Genomic DNA, 26,479 nt, shown 5'->3' on the forward strand with positions numbered 1-26,479 from the left:
TTTGCCTCGGCTGATCACATCAAATATTTTGAAGGGCCACTTTGTCCACCAATTACTTTGAGGCAATTACTTGTTCACACTAAGTATTACCAAAGCTTACCACATAATCTTTCTCGGTTTCATATAATTATATACGTTGTTATTATAATGTTATAGTGAAACTATTCTATAACAACAGTATTGTTTTAAATACCGTCACTAGTGCATATTTAAAATGAGAATTCGTTCAAAAGCGTTGACAATTGGACAAAACGATGAGAATTGAAAATGTTCTCGTTTCTATTATCATGATTATACTTTAAACCCGGTGGGACAGATTGGGGCATACTTTCTCATCCAACTGGATGAAAAATACTAATTCTCTTTAAATGTAAAAGAGTGAAAAACTCACTCCCCAAAAGAATGATTAACTTTAAAATCACTCTAAAAGATTGAAAACCACTCCAAAAGAGTGAATTTTAACTCTTTCATGGAGTTAAATGAAGGACAACTCTAAAAATGTGTTGTCCTTCATTTAACTCCTTGAACGAGTTGAAATTCTCTCTTCCAGAGTGGTTTTCACTCTTTTTTGAGTGGTTTTATAAATTTAGTTAATAAAACACATTTCACTCTTTTTGAGTGGTCTTATAAGTGAACCACTCTTTTGGGGAGTGAGGTTTTCACTCTTTTACATTTAAAGAGTATATAATCATGTTAACAACCTGTCACATTGGATTTCATAGAAATGAGGAAGTCTCATAGTTTCGTCCAATTCTCATCACTTTTGAAAGAATCCGCATTATAAATGTACACCAGTGCGTATGTCCCATGGTTCACTTCCGGTTCTCTTCTAGACTGAATCTTACGGTGTCTACAATAGAGCATGTTATATTGTGCTACGCTTGTGATCCCAAAAGGTTGACCAATGAGGACATCAGTCTAATCAGCTTCTTCTACTATCGATGACTTGCGATCTATTAAATCATTGAAAACATTTTTAAAGTTGAGCTCATCCGATATGCTCCCCGGTAGCTTGATTGAAACCTGTGACATTGAATTAGGCGTCACGCGACCACTTGGTCTTCTACTGGAAATGATAGACTCTGTGTCTGAATAATATATCTCTGGATGGGAGTCACTTGTTTCTACCTTCATGGATTGGAGTCCGACAGAAGGCGTCGACATTCTGTACTGTTGCGATATTGACGGAGCGGCACTTGCTCTCTCACACTCGCCTTGGGAGCTCCAGAGTAACCTTCGTCTAAGCTTTTTACAACACAGCGTTCTGCAAAAAGCTTCTCTGAATTCTTCGCGATTGATGGCATAAATGATTGGATTACAACACGGATTAACAAAAGCGAGCCATGAAGCTAGAGTATTCACGCCAGGTGGAACCGATTCATTATCAGAATATATAACTTTGATCAGTTTTGTTAGTGAGAACGGTGTGTTACATAATAGGTAAGCGATGATCATGATTAATATAGTCTTGATGGCTTTTGCGTTGTATTTACTGACTGATCTTACGCCACTGGAGACTGATTGTCGTCCGCGTTGACAGTCTCCATCCTGGCTACGATGTGACCTAGCTGATTGTAAGCGATGGGCGATCCTATTTGAATGACTTCTTGCTACCTTATATATGCGATAATAAGCAAAACACATCACCATAATTGGAATCATGAAGCAGATCACAAAAGCTGTCACGGTATACGTAACCACTGAATATGTCTCATTCTCCCAGTCAATAGCACAGATAATTTCACTGTTATCATACCATACCCAGTTAGCTACTGCAGGAGCTACCCCGAACGCGATTCCAAACACCCATCCTAAACAGCAGGCAGCGATTGCCCTGGGTTTGGTGACGAGCTTTTCATAACGAAGCGGATGAACCACAAAGATGTACCGATCTAATGATATTAAAGCAAGAGTTGCCATGGAAACTATGATGAAGCAATAGTTGAAGAAACACACACCATCGCACCAAAAATCACCAAAGATCCAAGTATTCTGCCATACAGATGTTAGAGCAAACGGCATAACAAGAAGGGCGCAGCCAACGTCGGTTATTGCTAAATTCAGCAGGAAAATAGATGAGAGTTGCCTGCGTAACTTGGACGAACGTAGAACTGTGATAAACACTAGTGTGTTGCCAAAAATTGCGAGGATGATTATTACCGCGAGGGTGATGGTTAAGGTAATCTGGACCTCCAATGGCCGACCGGGGGCGCTGTCAATAACGGACTCGTTGACTGGCATTGTTGTGAAGTAAGGTGTAGTGAATCTGAAAGAGAAAAAAAAGAAATAAAACGAATATTAAAAATTATGAAGAATAAAACTAGTGGCTCAGTGAGCCATTACCCTAAAACACCAATCTCGGAATTTGGCTTCCAGTCACTCTAATGCCACTGTCAAACTTTCATGTCGCTTGCCGCTGTGTGATCAGTTAATGATAAACCTTGATCATTACGTGTTGTTACCTGGGGAGATTTGATCATGTCTCACCTCCTTTTTCAACCAAATCGAAGGTAATATAACTCTTGTAGTCATGAGGGATCAACATTTAACCACAAATTGCCTTAGACAAAACTCACTTCCTGGGAACCAAATACCACACAAGGTCATTGTTATGTAACTCATTGACCCATTTGTGTTATAAACTGCCTCTAGCTATAATGACATCCTTATGATCTGGTCAACTCATTGACAGTTACGAACCTCAGGAGGGAATTCAATTTTTGATCAATTCTCTCTAGGTAGTGAAACCTAATGTTGTGTCCGTTTGTCTGTGATACGCGTGTAAGTCACGCCGGCACTCAACGGCAAGCGTCAGGACAATATAAAACCAGCATTACCTTATCTGAACACGTCCACATACCTCATCAATTCCGAATTTGAACCCCTAACATAAAGCCGTGAACGTATTGTACCAAATGACAAACAACGAAGCGACAGCAGACCCTTGGGTGTCGACTCTCATGTAGGCCTAAAATAGCCTGAATCCGATGTGGAAGTAAAAGTGAAACCGATTTCCAATTCCCAATAGGGCCAATAGGCCTACATGCTGTCGTTATCTAATGTTATCTACTCACTTCTTACGAGACGTAGTATGTTATCACAACTCCTTATGCCATGTTTTTATTTTTGTTTAATGCAAAGTTTGTAATTACAGGAACAGAAGTGAAACCACATTTAAAACCCCTAGACGGAATTATATTGCCATTCCAAGATTGATAGCATTTTTAGAGTACATGGTATATCGTCATAATAAAAAGAAAAAAACTTTTTTTTTTAAAGTGTACATGGTTGGGTATGTTTAGTGAAACGAAATCGTGATATTTTCAGTATATAGCACTATGTATAAAAGCCCTATCTTTAGTTCATACAAGCAGCTCTGTATACATTGATCACAGCCCAATCTTCAGTAGGCTAGATAGCACTCTGCTTAAACACCTCACAGCCTATAGTAGATGGCACTATGCATTCACTCATCATACTCCTATCTTCGGTAGATAGCACTCTGCATACACACATCACACCCCAATCTTCAGTAGATAGTAGGGGAGAGCGGGGAGTGTTCGCCCTATTTTTTTCTGACCAGCCTAGCGATGTCAATTTTAAGGTTAGGGATGACCTGATTAGCCTATGTGAAAGCCCTATGTCTTAGCTATATTCGGCCACAATCCCAGAACTATAGGCCTTACAATAGCAACAGGATAGGACAAACAAAAAAGTTTTGCAAAGTGGCGAACTTGCCCCATATTGGGGCAGGTTCGCCCATATGGTGGGGTAAGTTCACCCTAATCACAAAAAAGGTTAAAACATTGCATAACAATAACATATTCAATGCAAACATTTAGCAAGAGTATACAGGGCATTCATTCTCATCTGGGGAGTCACTAAATTTGTTGCAGGGGTTGGGTCAGGGTAAAATGTAGGGGTCCAAAGTAAGCTTAAACGTATCATGTTTACAACTTAGGGGAAAAATGGATTAGGACATAAACGGTGGTATGAGTAATACCGATATCACATAACTTTAAAAAAACATGTTTTTCAGTAGTTTTACCTTGTTTAATGGTTTAATTATCAATATTTTGCATAATATGCTGATGGGGCAGGTCCGCCCTCCAGTTTGGGGTAAGTCCACCCGGGGAAGATATAGGGCGAACATGCCCCATCCTCAAAAGGGCGAACGAGCCCCTTGTGCACATTTTTGTATTTTCTTCAGGGTATGCAAAACACAAATCGAATAAGGAGTTTATAACTGCATTAAATCTTTGACAAATCCCATATGTTCCCAATACAGATTTCCATTAAAACCATCTGTATTTATGTATCAATGATAATACAACATTATTAATGCAAGAAAAAATTACGTTTTGGTGTAAATTTTTGTTTTGGCTGTAGTTTGATGAACACGTCCCTATATGTCGCGTAGCTAATATGAGAAGTTTATAATGACCTATGTCACCTAATTTTGCCATCACCAAATTCCCTGATAGCCGTAGTGCTGAGAAACAAGGGGTGGGCGAACCTACCCCTAGGGCGAACACTCCCCGCTCTCCCCTACTACTATAACTACAGCACTATCTTCGGTGGATAGCACTCGGCATGTACACCCCCCCTATCTTCAGAAGATAGCACTATGCATGTCACATCACAGCCCTATATCTTCGCTAGATAGCACTCTGCATACATAGGCCTACATCATAGCACTATCTTCGGTAGATAGAACTATGCATACAATATACATCTCACATCACAGTGGAATAAAATTGAAATAAAAATAATTTTGACCCTGTGCGATCTTGTAGGGCTATTTGTGGGTTTTTTTTTCAGGGTAACGTGACAGTCTCAAAATGCTCGGCAGACACCGCGGGCAGACACCAGTTCAACATGTAGGCCTACACTACGTAAACTTGACGATTGGAACGCGAGTTTTTTGAAAAAAGAACCAGTCTAGTGTTTTATAGTAGATTCGATTTGATAGATGTATGAACACATACAGGATGTCCCATAAAAAATTACCGAGTAAATAGAATTGAACGTAAGTCGAGAAATAGACATCCGAATCAAACAAATTTAAAATGTGGCGCATAGAAAATAGTATTATTTTGATTCAATTGAGTGGTTGCAAAGAAATTAACGATTATATAATGCGTGCAGCAATGCAGTTCATTCCAAGTTTAAGGGGGTACTACACCCCTTGATAAATTTATGACTATTTTTGCAGTTTTCTCAAAAACTAATAAAACACTGGTAACAAAAATTATACATATTATAGGGGCAAGGAATCCAGTTATTACACTGGAATTTCAGTTACTCAAGACAAGTAGTTATTGATTTATTGATCAAATATTGGTTTTCCCTCATTTTTGACTGTAACTCCACAACTGTTGTCTGTGCTGAAATAAAATTTTCAGTGCAGTAGTTGTAGTCCTTGCCCCTATAATATACATATCTAACTTGTCACCAATGCCTATCATTTTTGAGAAAAATGCAAAAATAGGCTCAAAATTGGCCAGGGGTGTAGTACCCCCTTAATCAACAGGTGCTTTTTTCATACTCGGTCACCGCTTCCTAAAGTTTGTGTATCTCATTAAATTTAGTCAGCATTATCTATTTTACAACCCGACGGTGCTATGTTATTCATGCTTTCACTGAAGATGAACAACAGCTTGTCCAAGAAGACTTTGAATTCTGCAATTGTAAGCTTTCCAACTTTAATTCTTTAGGTTGTGCAAATATGTTATTATTTTAACTTTCCAAAGAACATTTGAGCCAAGAATTACAATGATCAAGTGCTTACAGCAATTACGTGTGATTTTTGATACCGTGCAACATTAATGTTTAGGTTTTAAAAGATTTAAACTCTGCATTACAATTTCTTAATGTTTGTGAGAATTTTAAAGCCAGCTGGAATTCTTTATGCAATAATTCTTTATGCAACATTTTTATCAACATTAACGAAAAAAGATATTTACAAGTACCGAGCACCATCTTACATGCAAGCTTTCATTTTCAATATTGTGCAGGTTATTATTGTTTTGCAAGAAACAGATTGTTAAAAAAACCCAATACGCATTGTATTGAATGATCTTCTTTCAAACTTGGAATGAAGTGAATTGACGCGTGTGTTATGTACCGCAATCAGTCAACCGATTCCAGTAAAATTAGCGTATAAGATGCAGAATCAGATGGCATACACGCTGATTTATTTTCATTTTTTGATTTTGATTTCGATGTCTATTCCTCGACTTAAGTCCAAATTTATTCGCCCGGTAATTTTTTCTGGGACACCCTGTATTCCATGTTCCTTGTCCTTTAGACATTGATCAAGCATTGATTAAACAAAGACCTTGTGATCTTGACCGATCAGACGCAATAAACATACAAGCTGCCGTCATATAATTATATCCCTGATATAGGCTTAAAAATAACACGTTTCCTAGTGTTCATATATAGGTTTCCAATATCAAAAACCAAGTTATGACCCCAAATCCCAAATATAGTCAAACCAGTCCTAAAACTATAGGTAAAACATGTAAAATGCGAAGACAAATACTTAAAAAGCTACGTTGATTTACAATGGGCTACTACAAAAAAAGGAGTACAAATATTAATGTCTGACAGTCTGTATTTCCAAGCTTGCTTCACAGAAACGTCTAGAATTTAGTTACCAATGTTGGAAATACTATAAAATGTAAAAAAGTAAAAAAATCACGGAATTGTCCGAAATGAGCACCTCAAATTTAAGATTTTCGATCCGGAAATCCACACTCCTCTATATGGGGTGTGTATCAATTGTCATCAAGTTTGTTGTTGTTGTTTTTCATTTAGCTGTAATTTGCAACTTTACAGAAATAATTCCCACACCCACACACATCCTGCTTACGACGGTATCAGTGAGTAAGATTTATGCAATTAAAGACGATTTAAAACAAAATGCTTCATTAGTATCTCATTATATCTGCCGTTTTTGCGACAGATGTTTGGTATGGAAACAAATTGAGCTCCAATGAATTATGAATGACGTCTTACATACTAATTTCGTTCTTACAGTGCTCATCACTTGATTGATGATTCTTTCAATTCATTTTATGTTTATACCAACCTTCAAGATTCCTTGACTCATAGCCCATACTGGTACTGCATGGCGCAACAAATAATATCACAACCACACCTTTAAAAGATACTATACTGTATACATAACAATATGCATTGTGAAGTATCACAGCCTTATCTTCAGTACCGGTAGACAACACTAATATGCATACACGTATCACAACAGTTCAGTAGATAGCACTCTGCATACATACAACACTGAGTGCTATTGTCAGTAGATAGCACTATGCATACATATACAACACTGACCTATCTTCAGTGCATATCTGCAGCTTATCTTCAGTAGATAGCACTATGCGTGCACAAATCACACCGCTCTATGTTCAGTATATAGATGGCACTGTGCATACACACATCACAGCACTGGTTTTCAGTAGATAGCACTGTACATTCACTCATCAGTCATATCTTCAGTAGATAGCACTACGAACACAACTCTACTCGTAGTCTAAACGAGGAGACAGAAAAGCATATTGTGTGAAGTGTGTTAAACTGTACACATGCACTCTACATACAAAACGAGGAGTTTTCACAGGAATATGAGGACGTATGTGAGGAGAACTTAGCACAAATACAATTATGGATCTCCTCGAATCGAAGGCAAAAATGCCAGAAAAGGACGTCCTACCCCCCCCCTATAGGGTTCTCCACTTTGAGAAGCTCCTCGAATTACTGCTTTTTGTGTCTAACCTCCTCGAATTCCTGTGTTTGTAAACACTCAACTCCTGGTTTCACACGCGGTGCACACACACCCCTACCCAGCAAAAACAAAAACGTTTAAAGAACGTTTTAAACAAGTTATATTTTGGGTTTTGGTTTTGGTAAAAACACTCAACTCCTGGTTTCGCACGCGGTGCACACACACCCCTACCCAGCAAAAACAAAAACGTTTTAAACAAGTTATATTTTGGGTTTGGGTTTTGGTAAAAACATTTTAATAACATTAAATGTCGGGTTATATAAAGGTCATGAAAACGTTTTATATGAAAACACACTGCAACAATATTTCTAAAATGTTTTTAAAATGTTTTCAAAATATTATTATAAACTATTTTTTTTACATTTTTTTTACCAAATATTTCGTCAACACTTAAAATCCATTAAGGGCAGAGTACTTTTTGTATTTTCTTCAGGGTATGCAAAATACAAATCGAATAAGGAGTTCAGTTATAACTGCATTAAATCTTTAACAAATTCCATACGTTCCAAATACAGATTTCCATTAAAACCATCTGTATGTATCAATGATAATACAATATTATTAATGCAAGAAAAATATTACGATTTGGTGTAATTTTTTTGTTTTGGCTGCAGTTCGATGAACACATCATATATGTTGCGTAGCTAATATGAGAAGTTTATAATGACCTATGTCACCTAATTTTGCCATCACCAAATTCCCCGATAGCCGTAGTGCTGAGAAACAAGAGGTGGGCGAACCTGCCCCTAGGGCTAACACTCCCCGCTCTCCCCTACATACATCACAGCCCTATCTTCGGTAGATAGCACTATGCATACTAACATAACAACACTATCTTCAGTAGGCCTATATAGCTCTCTGCATTGGGCCTACATACATCACAGCACTATCTATCTTCGGTAGATAGCACTATGCATACATAGCCTACATCACAACACTGATCTTCAGTAGATAACCATCTGCATACATACATCACAACGCTATCTTCGGTAGGTAGCACTCCGCATACATACATCACAACGCTATCTTCGGTAGGTAGCACTCTGCATACATACATCACAACGCTATATCTTCGGTAGATAGCACTCTGCATACATACATCACAACGCTATCTTCGGTAGGTAGCACTCTGCATACATACATCACAACGCTATCTTCGGTAGGTAGCACTCTGCATACATACATCACAACGCTATCTTCGGTAGATAGCACTCTGCATACATACATCACAACGCTATCTTCGGTAGATAGCACTTTGCATACATACATCACAACCTATCTTCGGTAGATAGCACTCTGCATACATACATCACAACGCTATCTTCGGTAGATAGCATTCTGCATACATACATCACAACGCTATCTTCGGTAGATAGCACTTTGCATACATACATCACAACCCTATCTTCGGTAGATAGCACTCTGCATACACACATCACAACCCAATCTTCGGTAGATAGCACTCTGCATACATACATCACAACGCTATCTTCGGTAGATAGCACTCTGCATACATAGGCCTACATCACAACCCTATCTTCGGTAGATAGCACTCTGCATACATACATCACAACCCTATCTTCGGTAAAGATAGCACTATCCATACATACATCACAACCCTATCTTCGGTAGATAGTACTATGCATACATACATCACAACCCTATCTTCGGTAGATATTAGGCCTATAACACCATGCATACATATATCACAACCCTATCTTCGGTATAGCACTATGCATACATGCATCACAACCCTATCTTCGGTAGATAGCACTCTGCATACATACATCACAACGCTAACTTCGATAGCACTATAATGCATACTTGACATCACAACCCTATCTTCGGGTGACAGCACTATGCATACATACATCACAACCCGATCTTCGGTAGATCACACTCTGCATATACATCACAACACTATATCTTCAGTAGTTTGCACCAGTGGCGGCGCCAGGAATTTTTTTCCGGGGGGGCATTTTGCAAAGTGAATTTCTTGGCGAGGGGTAAAATCAACAAATTTTGCGCAAAATTGCCGCAAAAAGGTGACATTTTCGTAATTTTGGGTTTTACTGGGGAAACGGGGGAGAGTTCTGACTGGGGCATCCCCCAAGCCTCCCCGTGGCGCCGCCACTGGATAGCACTATGCATACAAACATCACAACCCTATCTTTGGTAGATAACATTATGCATACAAATATCACAGCCCTATCTTTGGTATAGCACTATGCATACATACATCACAACACTATATCTATTGGAATACAAATAATTTTGCCCCTATACGATCCTGTAGGGCTGGGAGGGTCAGGGTAACGTGACGGTCTCAAAATACTGCTCGGCAGACACCAGTTCAGCATATAATACTACGTAAACTTGCCGATTGGTACGCGAGTTTTTGAAAATAGAACCAGTCTAATGTTTTAATAAAAGATTTGATTTGGCTATTTGGTAGACCTTGCGATCTTGACCGATGCGCAATAAACATACAAGCTGCCGTCATATGTATCCCTGACATGCTATATTTAACAGGCCGAGTAAAAGTAAAGACATGTTTCTCGTACGGGTTTTTGAACAAAAGGAGGAGTAGGTGCTTTTTATTTTGTATTTCTTATCAAAAGATAGGTGTAAATGCCCATATTTTGTCCTATAGAGACCTTTTTCATTTTATTGTTCTGTATAGGTAGGTCCATCTAACGATCACAGAATCTTCCTGAAGTGTTTCTTGTATACAACCAAGGGTATATAAAGCATACACCTTTATCTAAAACATTGTTTTCATAAAAAGTAAAAAATAAAGATAAAATTGAAACGGCTTCAAAAAAAGAAGCGGGAGTGGACACATCCGGTATCAGTGAGTAAGATTAATGCAAATTAAAGGCGATTTAAAACAAAATGCCTCATTATTATCTCATTATTTCTGCGACAGATGTTTGGCCTGAAAACAAATTGAGCTCCAATGAATTATGAATGACGTCTTACATGCATATATCATTAATACATCACAGTGCTCATCAACTTGATTGATGATTCTTTCAATTCATTTTTTAAAATTATTATTATTATACCAACCTTCAAGATTCCTAATTATCTTTATATACTGGTAATGCATGACGCAACAAATAATATCACAACCACACCTTTTACTAATAATATGCTGTATATAGCAGTATGCCTATGTATTGCGAAGTATCACATCCAAATCTTCCGTAGACAGCACTCATGCATACACGCATCACAACACTAAGTTCAGTAGATAGCACTATGCATATGTACATATACAACATAGCGCGATATCTTCAGTAGATATCACTGTGCATACATACAAAACGGACCTATAGATCTTCAGTACATGTAGATACAAAAAATGGACTAGATAGCAGTAGCATATATATCTTCCGTAGATAGCACGATGCGTAAACATAACATGTAATACAGCCCTATCTTCAGTAGATAGCAAGAAATTATGTTATGTCTATATCACACATACCACAGTCGATAGCACTATATAAAATCATATACATGTAAATGTAGATAATATCCTTATTGCACTATCGTGAGTATATCCTATGAGATAGCCCATCTCTTTACAATCTAGGCCTACTTGTACAATGTTGTATATGTGCTAAGACAGTTATGTATTTGACGTCGACGAATGAATGATACATCTAGGTTAATAACTGCGTAGCCTATATTGCCTGTTGGGAATTGAGGCTAAATTTAAAATTTATATTAAAAGTTTGTTTTTTGATGGATCACAGTTTTTTTTTTCATTACGCTACATTAATGTTTACTCCAAAACTTCTTTGATTTCTTTAAAGTTTTTTTTTATTATGATAATGTGAATCCCCTGGCCCTATAAACTGTGCGCACTAAAATGGAAACCTCAAGGATCGGTCTATACATGGTCTAACAGGTCATTGCCACTGAATTTTTCGAGAAATATTTAACAGGTTGCCAGATATCATAAAGGGTTAAAGAGTTTATACGGATACTGTAATGCATCAGCACGGTTCGATAGGTTCATAATTAAACTTGTCTCAGATGAATTACCCATCTGCTGTCGTTTACTCCGATCCCATAAAATGTACCGAAATAAAAAAAAATACTCAAATCAAAAATGATAATGACATGGACATTGGACAATGTAGACCCATTGTTGAAGCCAATATACTGTATATACTGCGCAAAAAAAAGTATGCGAACATTTGAAAAAATCCTAGTTTTAAACCTAAACTATATTTGAGTAAACTTCATGTTTCAATAGATGCATTTTCTTTGCATCTGCTGCGACCTTTACAAGCAAAGTTACAAGCATTTGAACATGTTGAATGGCTTAAGGTCGCATTTAAAAGTGACAGACAAGGTGGCCTGTACAACATGTACAAGGTGAAAAGATTGTAACAAACAAATCAAACTTATATAGCAAATTAGCCATCCACCACTCTCAAACCAGAATTCCAGTCCGTGGATTTTTGAATAGGCCAGTTTGTCACTTTTAAAACTGGACTTTCGTCTAATCAAATGCTTGATACTTTACTTCTTGAAGTCACATTGGATTCAATAGGGTGTCATAATGTGCAGGATTAAATAATGCACCCAATGGTATATTTTAAGTATATTTGACCAAAATAGAGCTCCGTAAGACCCTTGATTTTGACATTTATTCCAGATCTAAAAGACCCCAATATTGCTCATTCCTCATGTTTCTGTTTTTAGGCGATTTTCAATCAAAGAGCAACGAAAGACCCTTGATTTTGATTGTTAGCTGCAGCTCCAAAAGTCCCCATTTTACATGTTCGCAGCCCGGTTCGCAGCTCCAAAAGACCCCCTTTTAACGGCACGCCGTCAGCTCCCAAAGACATACCACCTCAAAATTCCAGGGGAACATACCCACCAAAATTTGATGTGCTCCCCCCCCCCTCCCTCCCCGGATACCGGTACCTTTTGTGCGCAATACACAATCATGTTATCATTGTTTAATTATGTGTAGGACCGTGTCCATATTGTGACCCATACCTTTAAATCCTATTGTTTTCTGCATGATGATAACAAAATACATCCTGCGCGAGTATTTATGTGTTTGATTTAATCACAGGTTTACTTGAACTCGAAATCCCCAGGGCTTCTTTTCTCAACGCCACACCAAAGATACGATTAAGATTTAAAAAAACAAAAACCCTTGAATTGTGAAATTAAGCAGCTTGTTTTGACGTCATCGTGTTCGTCCGTTTCAAACGAAAAACATTAACATTAGTACGAGGTTATTGTCTTTCCTGTTTAATCAGATTTTATTGAATAGCATGTGGAGGAGAAATACTATAACAGCAACCTTGGCAACGGAATGGATTCTGTTGTACGATTTCCTTAAAATTTTTACTTTGTTATTAGATAGGCCTACTCAAAAATGCTGAAATAATATAGTAATAATTGTTGGGAAGGGTGTTTCTGTCCATTTTGAACTGAAATAACAAGGTAAAGTGAAAGAACCCCTACTGGTGCACCGGCATGTCAAAAAACGGCGTGGTTTATTAATAGATCTCTGGTTTTCTGGAGTATAAAAATGTGAGAGCTTGAGTTTGCCGATTACAGAATGTCATGGGAGATTGTAGACTCCACATGTGTGTGATGGGGGGGGGCTGCAGCACCCAAAGCCCCCGGACACGCCACTGTCACTGTGTTATTTCGGCCGTTTAACACGTAGTTTTAAAGTCATAATTTCATGAATTATGACGAATTTTGCTCTGTTGATCAACAAACACAACAATGTTTGCTGAGTCAATTTAGGTGCAAGTTGGGACAAGTGTAAACATTACAAATATGCCAGAAAATCAGGTTTGGAAAAAAATTATGACGGTCTGTCGAATTTAATCATCAAGTAGATTGTGATAAGATATGTATTAATTTATTTCATGTTTTGTACAAAAGGTATTTGTTGATCATCTTGCATTTTTACGAAATCAAGAAAAGTGCATAGGGCCTACTATCAATCAATCATTGCTATTTTAGCGCCTATACAAATACGCATGCACTAATGCATTTCTATATAGGCCTACTCTACGAGCGTGTTTATAGTGAGCCAGATTATTCGTTATATTAGCGTATAAGTACTGCGAAATCAATTGTTATTGCAGTATATTCTTTCCGAATGGGCCCACAGTCACTACAAACACGCTCTACGTGTAACACTTACAGTGTTCGTAAGATTTCCAACATTTGATTTGATTTGAGTTTATTCATGCACATCATTCAATATACAGAGTTGACATTAAAAAACATAGAATATAAAAAGGATATTAAAATTACATTTAAAATTACAATATAGGCCTACAATACAATTGCAGATATGCATAGGATAACCCTTTAAGCCCTAAGAAGGGCTTATTTCTAAAGGGGTCCTAGTTCTTTGTCAATATGTTTTGTTTTGTCAATATATTTTCTTTTTCGTGTTGAATATTATTTTAGACATCTAACCTTAAATCTAATTTGAAGAAACGCGTCTTTTCATAATTGCATTCCGACTTACCTGAACAACAGTAAACTAATAATAGGCCTATCCAGTGGTTATTGCACACAGTAAATGTCCGAACTGCATCTTTTGCATAATTATGCAAGGTAAAACACCAATGCACGAAAATCCAACAAATCGGCTTCTATCGTAACACGGTGAGATTAAAACAACATGTCACAAGACAGCCAAACCACGGATGGACGGCAGGAACGGGGTCTTCGCCCTTTACATGTGTTTTCGTTACAATAAATAATGCTTCACTTGATACACGTGTCTTGTGCTATCTACTGAAGATAACATTTTGTCAGTCAACCGTGTGAAGTTCGTGTAATACTCGCGGCGCATGCGTGGATGGAGTGCGGCTACATTTTTAAGTTTGCATTTTCAACAAATAGAATTTGTTTCCAAAAGGCACTAAATTCAGTAGCTGCCGTGCGTCACATTTTTAGTAGGCCTGTATTTTAATATTTCTAAATGACATTTAACGATTAGAATGGATATGTTTATAACTCTAGCTTATTTCTAACTATTTTTAACTATTTTCAACATCATTTCGTCCCCTACAAATTCTCCAATGTAAAGTTTTAAAATGGCTGCTATAGCTCCTTTTGGAAAAAAAAACTTCTTTTATAATTCTGCGCATGTTGGAGGTTAAAGAGATTTGTAATCATTTTTTAAAGATATAACCAAAAACTTGTTATAACTATTCTTGTGGTCCAATGTATTATTAGTATTAGATTGGCAAGGTGGATTTATACTGCTATATAGGAACAGGGGTGCAAATTGTGAATTCTTCCTCAGGAGCAAGGTTTTTCCTCAATCGTACCATGCATAAAATAGCTTTATTCTGTACTTCAAAAGATGAGAATGTTAACATAGCCTGTATTTTAGAGCAACTCTATGTTAAGTCTTCGAGCTTCCAAAAAAGGCTAGTACGATGACAATGTGCGCGCGTAGCGCGCAAAAAAATTGGTGTTTTACACTGGTTTTGGGTCAATTTTGGTGGGACAGAGGCTCTTTCATTTTTTTGTCAGAGGGAGCACAACTTGTTCAGTGCTTTATGGTTCTTCTTTTTAAATTTCCTCAATATTTTCCAGTTTTGCCTCTTCTCAGTGGCATTAGTATTGATACACTGAATTCCATCATGACTTTTGTTCCCATAAAATCCTCATTGCTGCCTCTCTATAAATTTCCTCAGATATAATTGCCGCCTCTCTGTAAATTTCCTCAGATATGCCCTTTTTCCACCGCCTTCATCCAACTTCTTTTTTTCCTGTTAAATTACATTGAATACCTCCTATGGAATTGGTGATGAATTGTAATTTCCTGAATATCCCATTACCACTGAATTCTAACACCAACACATTGGCTCTTTTTTCTCTTATTTCTTGAACAATAATGTGAATTCCTCCAAATTTTGCACAACCAGTGTCTTTAATTAAAGATTTCCTCTCTTCCATTCAGTAGCTTCACTGCCTCACAGCCTTCCCCTATTACCTTTTACCTCACTCCTCTTCTTTTTCTTTCCTCTTTTCCCCTCCTCTCTTTCATTGTTCTTCCCATGGCATTATTTCCTCAATTTTGACTCTCATTTCCTAGGAGCGGTGCTCCCCGCTCCCGCACAATTTGCATCCCTGCTTAGGAACATCTTCAAATAAATATTACACAAAACAGTCGTTGGAGTTTAGCGCCGCTTGGAACCAAACTCTACAAAATGACCCCTAATATATCTACACAATGTTATTGATGTCTCCCATCTACATGATCAAAGCTTATTATTATTACCATATTATACGTGATACGTGTATCATACCATGGAAGAAAGAGGGCTCAGTCCCGGGGGTTCAGTTCACTTTGACAAAGCTTTCATTATTTATTAGAAAATGTGATCATTGATAAATGAACCACGAGATAACTTCATTTTGTACTTCACCGTCGCAAATGCCTGCAGGCATACACAATGCCATGCCCCCCCATGTTTTCAGATAGGAGAGACAAGTCCCCTCCCCCATTTTGACAACTTTAATTATGAAGTAACACGTGTTGTTGGATTAAGAATAAATCAAGAAATGATTATAATTGTTTAATTTATAGTCTATAACATCAGTGTAAAATATACTCCATGCAGATGCCTTCATTTTATTTTATTTATTTATATTTTGGAGATGGGATCAAACATTCTATAAACGCTCAACTTCATCTGTCGTCAAGTAAATGAATTTTTATAGCAAACCTGACATTGAAATTGAACATCAATAGGCCTATTATTGATTTTATAACGTGAAAATAACAATACATTGGTCTTGGGTTTTTGCTGAACATGGCGGTTGAGTTTGTTACTTGAGCATAAACCTTTGGCTCCCAGGGGCACCCAATTTAAATTTGAGTATAGGATGTGTCGAACTTTGGGAACTATAAAACTGATTTTGGAGCAAAATAGCGGCTTGATGAACTGAAATTGTACCTTTTTTGGGGGGGGGGGGCAGGTCTAGTGAACTAAAATTGGACCATATTATAGGCTGTGTAGCTAAAATAAATCCCAATTTGAGCTCAAGAACTACAACTTTCACAGTCTCAGGCTCAAAGAATTGGAGCATTATCCAAATGTGCGTCTTATTTATGCCTGAGAATCTGGAAAGGGACCCGTGACCATCACATACACGTACCACCACGCCCCGGGCTTAAGCTCTGTGCATGTGTTGGCCTATAAAATGGCTTAAAATGGGATAATTAATAACTTGAAAACGCGACATCTTCTGATTAAATTCACCCATTTTCAAAATTCGTACTATTACATAGGCATAATACTACTGTTTTGAGTGTTTTCTATGATAGTTTTATTTTCTTTTGTATACGCGGTGTGACTTTTTTTTTTAACGTGAAAAATCCCGGCTTGAAATGAGTAGGCCTACACATGATAATAAATACGGATGTCATTTGTAGCCTAAATGTTGGGGGTTACAATCATGTTAATCAAGAACATTTTCAAAGGTGCCCAAAAACTTTGCAACTTATCATGGTGTTTTATTTAAACGTTTGCAACATTTTCTTGAAAAAGTTTAATAAAAATATTTTTTACAGTATGATTTTCTTCATTTATCATGTAAATATAATGGTGAAGTTGAAAATTATTTTGAAAAAAGGGGGGTGTATCTATAATAGGCCTACGTGTACAATGTACCGTACTTCAATACATATGTCATACTCTTCATATTATTAAATCTTATATTATATAATTAACATGCAAGTATTATTATATTATTATTGTGCAAGACTTTAGTTTAGTTTAGGGGAACTGCAGATATGGCTACATGCGGCCGGATCGCGGAATATACATCGATCGATTACTGATAGATTTATTTTTAGCTACATCGCCACAAGATGCACTTGATCCCCATGACATATTTCTATAGAAAATATTTTAATCTTCATATTAATCCTATTATGATGATTGGCAATGGTATCATTATGCTTACAACATACATTGTATGCTATCGACAGTAAACATGGCAAATCTATATTCAAAATATTGTATCTACTATTTCCATGCTATTTCCATGGTCGAACCTATTTTTAACATGTTTAAGGGGGTACTACACCCATTGATTTTTTTTTTGCATTTTTTTGCATTTTGTGAAGAAATTACAAAACAAAATTGGACAAAGTGGTATGCAAAATGAAGGGGCAAATCTTCTCATTTTATTGGTGGCATCGGTATCAATGAAGCTTATATGCTTTTGAAGATCGAAGCCAAAAGGAGGTACATCACTGATGATTTAAATTCACTTCATTTTGGAAAGCTTACTATCAACGGATTTCGTTAAAATTTTGGATATGTGTTGCTAACACATTAGGGAAATAGTGTTGATATGTAAAATGGGAATCAGTGGTCCCTGATTTCTTTTATGACTTCATGAACTTGGTGCTCCACAACTATCAAAAAACGAACCGGTTAAAATGCTTCTATTTTCAATGTCGAGCTATATTTTGTATTTTGAACTTGCAACACTATGTCACTGAAACTTAATTAAGCCATAGGTAACAGGTTACCACAACCACACTACAGCAATGTTGAAAAAGATTGTATTTTTTGTCACCTATACCACCATATTAGGTAGTTTTCCGTAAGCTTCATTTTTGTGATTTTGGTAACTATTTTATATTTATTTGCCCAATCCAACTCAACTAGGCAATCTAAATTGTACTCACCATTTACATCCCAAGGTATTTTAGTATATCCACCTCACACATTTCCATTATATATCCAGTAACAGACAAAATATCAAAATTGATGCCTCATTATGACATGTATGATATCACAGACTATCACATGTATTCAAAATTGATGCCTGAATTTGACCTGAACCAATTGACCTATAACCTGACCTTTGATGACCTTATAGCCTTTTTTAATCTCTTTTCCTAACAACATATTATAGAAGATACATACATGGTGTAGTATTAAATTGTGTATGTGGAAGAGATTATTTAGGCCTATTTAATTTATTCAGTGTTATAATCAGTGAGTATATTTCTATAGATAGTATAACAAAGGATTTAATGTATTCTATTCATGTATTCTACTTGGACATGTTCAATAGAATAAATTATGGTTTGTTATGAAACACACATCTCAGTTACCAGGATACAGTAAACAAAAAAAATATATAGGGCTAAAATGATTTTCTAAAATGGTTTAAAACCACTTTTTATGTAGAGATATTTTATAAGTTCAGGACATGAGATGATGAACATATTTATATACTTTATAAATTTGCAACAAAAAAAAGAAGATGGGTACTGATGAAAATCAGGGTATTAAATCGCCTTAAATATATAGTAAATTGGCCCTACCCCAAAAAAAGCTGGCGGTGTGACATTAAGGGATGGGGTATGAACGTTTGGACAGTATTTATTGTGGGACATTAGAGCACATCAGACATATCGAATTGCATTCTGAATACGAAGAATGACCTGATGATATCAAATAATTTTGATTTCTTGAAATTCGCAGTGTAATACACATTTTATGGCAAATTATTAAAAAATGATATTTTTCACATTTTTGATATATAACAGTCCTCGAAGTAAATTTTATAAATCTAATGACATATTCTTAAAGTATATGTAGCTGGGAGGAAAAAGCCGACGATCAATTGAAAATTTTGACATTTCATATTGAAGATATGGATTTTATTCCCAAAAAGACCTAATTTTTGTTGGTGTTTTGGGGAAAAAATCCATATCTTCAATACGAAATGTCAAAATTTTCAATTGATCGTCGGCTTTTCCTCCCAGCTACATATACTTTAAGAATATGTCATTAGATTTATAAAGTTTATTTCGAGTACTGTTCAATAAACTGTGTATTACATTGCGAATTTCAAAAAATCAAAATTATTTGATATCAGAAGGACATTCTTCGTATTCAGAATGCAATTCGATATGTCTGATGTGCTCTAATGTCCCACAATAAATACTGTCCAAACGTTCATACCACCCACCCCTTAATCAAGAACATTTTCAAAGGTGCCCAAAAAGTTTGCAACTTTAGTGTTTTATTTAAACGTTTGCAACATTTTCTTGAAAAAGTTTAATAAAAATATTTTTTACAGTACGATTTTCTTCATTTATCATGTAAATATAATGGTGAAGTTGAAAATGATTTTGAAAAAAAAAGGGGGGTGTATCTATAATAGGCCTACGTGTACAATGTACCGTACTTCAATACATATGTCATATTCTTCATATTATTAAATCTTCTATTATATAATATAATTAACATGCAAGTATTATTATAATATTATTGTGCAAGGGGAACTGCAGATCTGGCTACATGCGGCCGGATCGCGGAAATACATCGATCGATTACTGATAGATTTATTGTTAGCTACATCGTCACAAGATGCACTTGATCCCCATGACATATTTCTATAGAAAATATTTTAATCTTCATATTAATCCTATTGTGATGATTGGCAATGGTATCATTATGCTTACAACATACATTGTTGTCATTGTATGCTATCGACAGTAAACATGGCAAATCTATATTCAAAATATTGAATATTATGCTAAATAGATTCTGATATCTGCCCACGGGGTGTGTCTAAAATTATAAATCTAACAAAAATATATTTTAAAAAAAATATCCAGACCTGAAACTGACCATTTGTGAAAAAGAGGAAAATAGCGCAAAATCATGCTAAAAAGCTCATATTGGGCTGAAAATAACAAAATAATGCGTAACTTTCAGGAATATTTTTTTAAAATCAAGATGAAGTCCCGGGAGAAGAAACGCTCAAGTGTCCTGTAAAAACTACATTTCACGCAGATACGTGACACCAGAATCGCGAACTCTCCAGTCGGTCAACCTATTTTTAACATGTTTAAATATATAGTAAATACCCAAAAAAAAAGCTGGCGGTGTGACATTAAGGGATGGGGTATAAACGTTTGGACAGTATTTATTGTGGGACATTAGAGCACATCAGGCATATCGAATTGCATTCTGAATACGAAGAATAACCTGATGATATCAAATAATTTTGATTTCTTGAAATTCGCAATGTAATACACATTTTATGGCAAATTATTAAAAATTGATATTTTTGATATTAACAGTAGCCTACTCGAAGTAAACTTTACAAATCTGCTGATTTGTACTTAAAGTGTATGTAGGTGGGATGAAAAGCCGACGATCAATTGAAAATTTCCTCCCAGCTACATACACTTTAAAGAGTATATCATTAGATTTATGAAATTTACTTCAAGGACTGTTATATATCAAAAATGTGAAAAATATCAAATTTTAATAATTTGTCATAAAATGTGTATTATATCGTGAATTTCAAAAAATGATAATTATTTTATATCAGAAAGACATGCTTCGTATTCATAATGCAATTCGATATGTCTGATGTGCTCTCATGTCCCACAAAAAAATACTGTCGAAACGCTCATTCCAGATCCCTTAACTTGAAAATATCCCGGCTTGAAATGAGTACACAATGAATGGTAATAATAGTTAATAGGCCTACTGATGTCATTTGTAATATGTAATGTTGGGGTTATACAATCATGTTAATCAAGAACATTATTTTTCAAATGTGACCAAAAAGTTTGCAACTTGTCATGGTGTTTTATTTAAAAGTTTGAAAAAGTTTAACAAACATATTTTTACAGTACGATTTTCTTCATTTATCATGTAAATATAATGGTGATTTTGAAGAAAAAAAAAGGGGGGTGTATCTACATGTATAGGCCTACGTGTACAATGTACTGTACTTCCATACATATGTCATATTCTTCATATTATTAAATCTTATATTATATAATTAACATGCAAGTATTATTATAATATTATTGTGCAAGGGGAACTCTATCTGGCTACATGCGGCCAGATCGCGGAAATACATCGATCGATTACTGATAGATTTATTTTTAGCTACATCGCCACAAGATGCACTTGATCCCCATGACATATTTCTATAGAAAATATTTTAATCTTCATATTAATCCTATTGTGATGATTGGCAATGGTTTCATTATGCTTACAACATACATTGTATGATATCGACAGTAAACATGGCAAATCTATATTCAAAATATTGTATATTATGCTAAATAGATTCTGATATCTGCCCACGGGGTGTGTCTAAAATTATAAATCTTAACAAAAATATATAAAAAAAAAAAAAAAAAATATCCAGACCTGAAACCTGACCATTTGTGAAGAAGAGGAAAATAACGCAAAACCATGCTAAAAAAAGCTCATATTGGGCTGAAAATAACAAAATAATGCGTAAATTTCAGGAACAAAAAAACCAATTAATCAAGATGAAATCCCGGGAGAAGAAACGCTCAAGTGTCCTGTAAAAACTACATTTCACGCAGACACCAGAATCTCGAACTCTCAGTCGGTCGAACCATAGATAGTGAAGGAGATGATCTCCTTCACTATCTATGGTCGAACCTATTTTTAACATGTTTAAATATATAGTAAATACCCAAAAAAAAGCTGGCGGTGTGACATTAAGGGATGGGGTATGAACGTTGGGACAGTATTTATTGTGGGACATTAGCGCACATCAGACATATCCAATTGCATTCTGAATACGAAGAATGACCTTCTGATATCAAATAATTTTGATTTCTTGAAATTCGCAATGTAATACACATTTTATGGCAAATTATTAAAATTGATATTTTTGATATTTAACAGTACTCGAAGTAAACTTTACAAATCTGCTGATTTATACTTAAAGTGTATGTAGGTGGGATGAAAAGCCGACGATCAGTTGAAAATTTCCTCCCAGCTACATACACTTTAAAGAGTATATCATTAGATTTATGAAATTTACTTCAAGGACTGTTATATATCAAAAATGTGAAAAATATCAAATTTTAATAATTTGTCATAAAATTTGTATTATATCGTGAATTTCAAAAATGATAATTATTTTATATCAGAAAGACATTCTTCGTATTCATAATGCAATTCGATATGTCTGATGTGCTCTCATGTCCCACAAAAAAATACTGTCGAAACGCTCATTCCAGATCCCTTAACTTGAAAATATCCCGGCTTGAAATGAGTACACAATGAATGGTAATAATAGTTAATACTGATGTCATTTGTAATATGTAATGTTGGGGTTATACAATCATGTTAATCAAGAACATTATTTTTCAAATGTGACCAAAAAGTTTGCAACTTGTCATGGTGTTTTATTTAAAAGTTTGAAAAAGTTTAACAAACATATTTTTACAGTACGATTTTCTTCATTTATCATGCAAATATAATGGTGATTTTGAAGAACAAAAAAGGGGGGTGTATCTACATGTATAGGCCTACGTGTACAATGTACTGTACTTCCATACATATGTCATATTCTTCATATTATTAAATCTTATATTATATAATTAACATGCAAGTATTATTATAATATTATTGTGCAAGGGGAACTCTGGCTACATGCGGCCAGATCGCGGAAATACATCGATCGATTACTGATAGATTTATTTTTAGCTACATCGCCACAAGATGCACTTGATCCCCATGACATATTTCTATAGAAAATATTTTAATCTTCATATTAATCCTATTGTGATGATTGGCAATGGTTTCATTATGCTTACAACATACATTGTATGATATCGACAGTAAACATGGCAAATCTATATTCAAAATATTGTATATTATGCTAAATAGATTCTGATATCTGCCCACGGGGTGTGTCTAAAATTATAAATCTTAACAAAAATATATAAAACAAACAAAAAAAAATATCCAGACCTGAAACCTGACCATTTGTGAAGAAGAGGAAAATAACGCAAAACCATGCTAAAAAAAGCTCATATTGGGCTGAAAATAACAAAATAATGCGTAAATTTCAGGAACAAAAAAACCCAATTAATCAAGATGAAATCCCGGGAGAAGAAACGCTGAAGTGTCCTGTAAAAACTACATTTCACGCAGACACCAGAATCGCGAACTCTCAGTCGGTCGAACCATAGATAGTGAAGGAGATGATCTCCTTCACTATCTATGGTCGAACCTATTTTTAACATGTTTAAATATACAGTATATACCCCAAAAAAGCTGGCGGTGTGACATTAAGGGATGGGGTATGAACGTTGGGACAGTATTTATTGTGGGACATTAGCGCACATCAGACATATCGAATTGCATTCTGAATACGAAGAATGACCTTCTGATATCAAATAATTTTGATTTCTTGAAATTCGCAATGTAATACACATTTTATGGCAAATTATTAAAAATTGATATTTTTGATATTTAACAGTACTCGAAGTAAACTTTACAAATCTGCTGATTTATACTTAAAGTGTATGTAGGTGGGATGAAAAGCCGACGATCAGTTGAAAATTTTGACCTTTCTTATTGAAGATACGTCAGCTCCCAAAGACCTACCATCGGGAAATTCCGGGGGAACATACCCACCAAATTTTTTTGATGTGCCCCCGGCATAAACCGGGCACATATACAAACTTCTATAATACCCCCTCCTACCTCACCACACACCCACCCTGAGGGCCCTGCATGTAAAACCTTAGCCGAGAACCTCAAAAACTGAATAAACACGTGGCAATTAGGGCACTCTAAAAACCTGAAAAGTGGCATCTGAATTACATCATTAATATAACATATAAATAAGAAACGGAAGCTATGGTACATGTAGTTCTAAACATAAGCCTTGTTTAAGGTGGTACTACACCCCTTGATAAATGTGTGACTATTTTTGCATTTTTCTCAAAAAATAATTACACATTGGTAACAAAAGTTATGTATATGGACAAGGAATCCAGTTACTATAACACTGAAATTTCAGTGACTCAATACAAGCGGTACGTTATTTATGATAAGAAAAGAGGTAGGCCTACCGCTAGAATGTAGGACTACCTCATAGTCATTTCTTAACATGAACCACTTGTCTTGAATCACTGAAATTTCAGTGAAGTAACTGGATTCCTTGCCCCTATAATATACGTAACTTTTGTTACCAGTGTTAAGTTATTTTTTGAGAAAAATGCGAAATTAGTCACAACATTTAGCAGGGGGTGTAGTACCACCTTAAACGTATCACAACTCACCATTTATGGTATAGTTCCTGCTGAAGTTCAGATATGCAACGACGTAAAAATACAATTTATACATTGAAGATGAGTTGACTGTTCATTGGCAATTTGCATGCAGTTCAGTTTCCCATCGTCTGGTCTAAGAAAATATTTTTCCGGTAGACCTCAGTTTTTCCTGTTGAACTATTTCAGGCTATTTTCAAGTCCATGGTGAGAGTATGTTAGCGGTATAAATAGGCCTAGTGTAATTTTGCGTTACATCTCCTCATAAATGTCCCATATTTGGCCTACAGTATTTGATGCAATGGGTTATCAGTGCTCAACTGCTGTGCTGTCTGTCTCTTAGACTGTTCATCTCTTGATACTCGTCATGTTGTCAGTCAATTAGGCAATTATGTCAAAGGTCAAGAACAGGGGGCGTTGATGAGTCACAGGCACGTCAATTGTTACGTAATGGTAAGGCTATAAATATAATGGCTCAAAATCAATTCTGTATCAATCGATTTCATACAATTAAACCAAACGCCCCCGGAAACGGGTCAATGTAGAATGTACTAGTACTGTTCTTTTTCCGAGAAAAGAGTTTTCTGTTTTATGTCCTATTATAGGCCTATGGTATATTTGCCGGGGGTACCACATTATTGTAGTGTTGAGTGGTAACCTTCATTTTTTTTTAATCGGATCCGTCAGTAATTACACTTGAGCAAATGTACGGTATATAACGAAATTTATACAGGTTTGACAATATAATAATATGTAGGCCTAATGATCAAAATAATATCAAAATAAAGTACCGGTAATTATAAAGTGCAGCTGCGGAGACACCACAAAAGGGGAGTTTAAAAGGACAGATATCTTCCGTATAAAGTATTTATTGTTTTGCATAATTAAATTAATTTAAATTGCTTTGATTATCAAGAAGTATAATATTGGGCATTGGGCTCTATAAATATAATAAAAACGTTTTAAAATAGCTTGTATTAAAAGCACTACCAAAATGTTTTTTTTATAAAATTAACATCACGATAAATGATAAAAATCGTACTGTAAAAAAAATATGTTTTGCAAAACTTAACGTTTTTTAAAGAAAATGTTTTGCTATATATTATCTATTTTGATTGAGTTTTAACCAAATAAAACTGAATTAGCCTAAATGACTTTCCACCACTAATTTGTAGTAGGCCTATCTATTATTTATTAAATGTATTGCGAACTTTATTTTGGAGCCAAATTTTATATCTTGTATATTTTGTTAAAGGTTTATATGCGACAGGTGACACTTTTTTTCATATTTCGTCTGCAGACTGCATCTAAAAGGATCCACCTCCAATACCGATGATAAACGTGAACAGTCCCGACGTTCATTGTTGTAACCCCCGTCCCCCGGGTAACTTGTATAACTTCTATAAAAGCGATCGATTGCTTCATTTATTTTTAGCAACCTCAAAATGACGAGCTTAGTCCAAGCTACACCACATTTCGCCATAATGCATTTTAGAAACGCTTGCTGTTAGAATAAGAAAAATTTTAATTGTAATTATTGCACAGGTCACGGCGAC

General features: G+C 35.6%; 1 protein-coding gene across 1 annotated transcript; it reads right to left on the bottom strand.

Moving 5' to 3' along the window:
- Positions 1 to 141: 141 nt before the first annotated feature.
- Positions 142 to 25,315, bottom strand: LOC140144825 (histamine H2 receptor-like). Its single transcript, XM_072166632.1, has 2 exons — positions 24,936 to 25,315; positions 142 to 2,266 (listed from the first exon to the last, which is right to left on the bottom strand). The coding sequence occupies exon 2, from the start codon at positions 2,239 to 2,241 to the stop codon at positions 919 to 921; it is 1,323 nt and encodes a 440-aa protein (XP_072022733.1). The 5' UTR covers positions 2,242 to 2,266; positions 24,936 to 25,315; the 3' UTR covers positions 142 to 918.
- Between the last annotated feature and the right edge of the window lie 1,164 nt (positions 25,316 to 26,479).

This window comes from Amphiura filiformis, unplaced genomic scaffold (assembly GCF_039555335.1).
Source record: "Amphiura filiformis unplaced genomic scaffold, Afil_fr2py scaffold_84, whole genome shotgun sequence".
NCBI classification, from domain to species: domain Eukaryota; kingdom Metazoa; phylum Echinodermata; class Ophiuroidea; order Amphilepidida; family Amphiuridae; genus Amphiura; species Amphiura filiformis.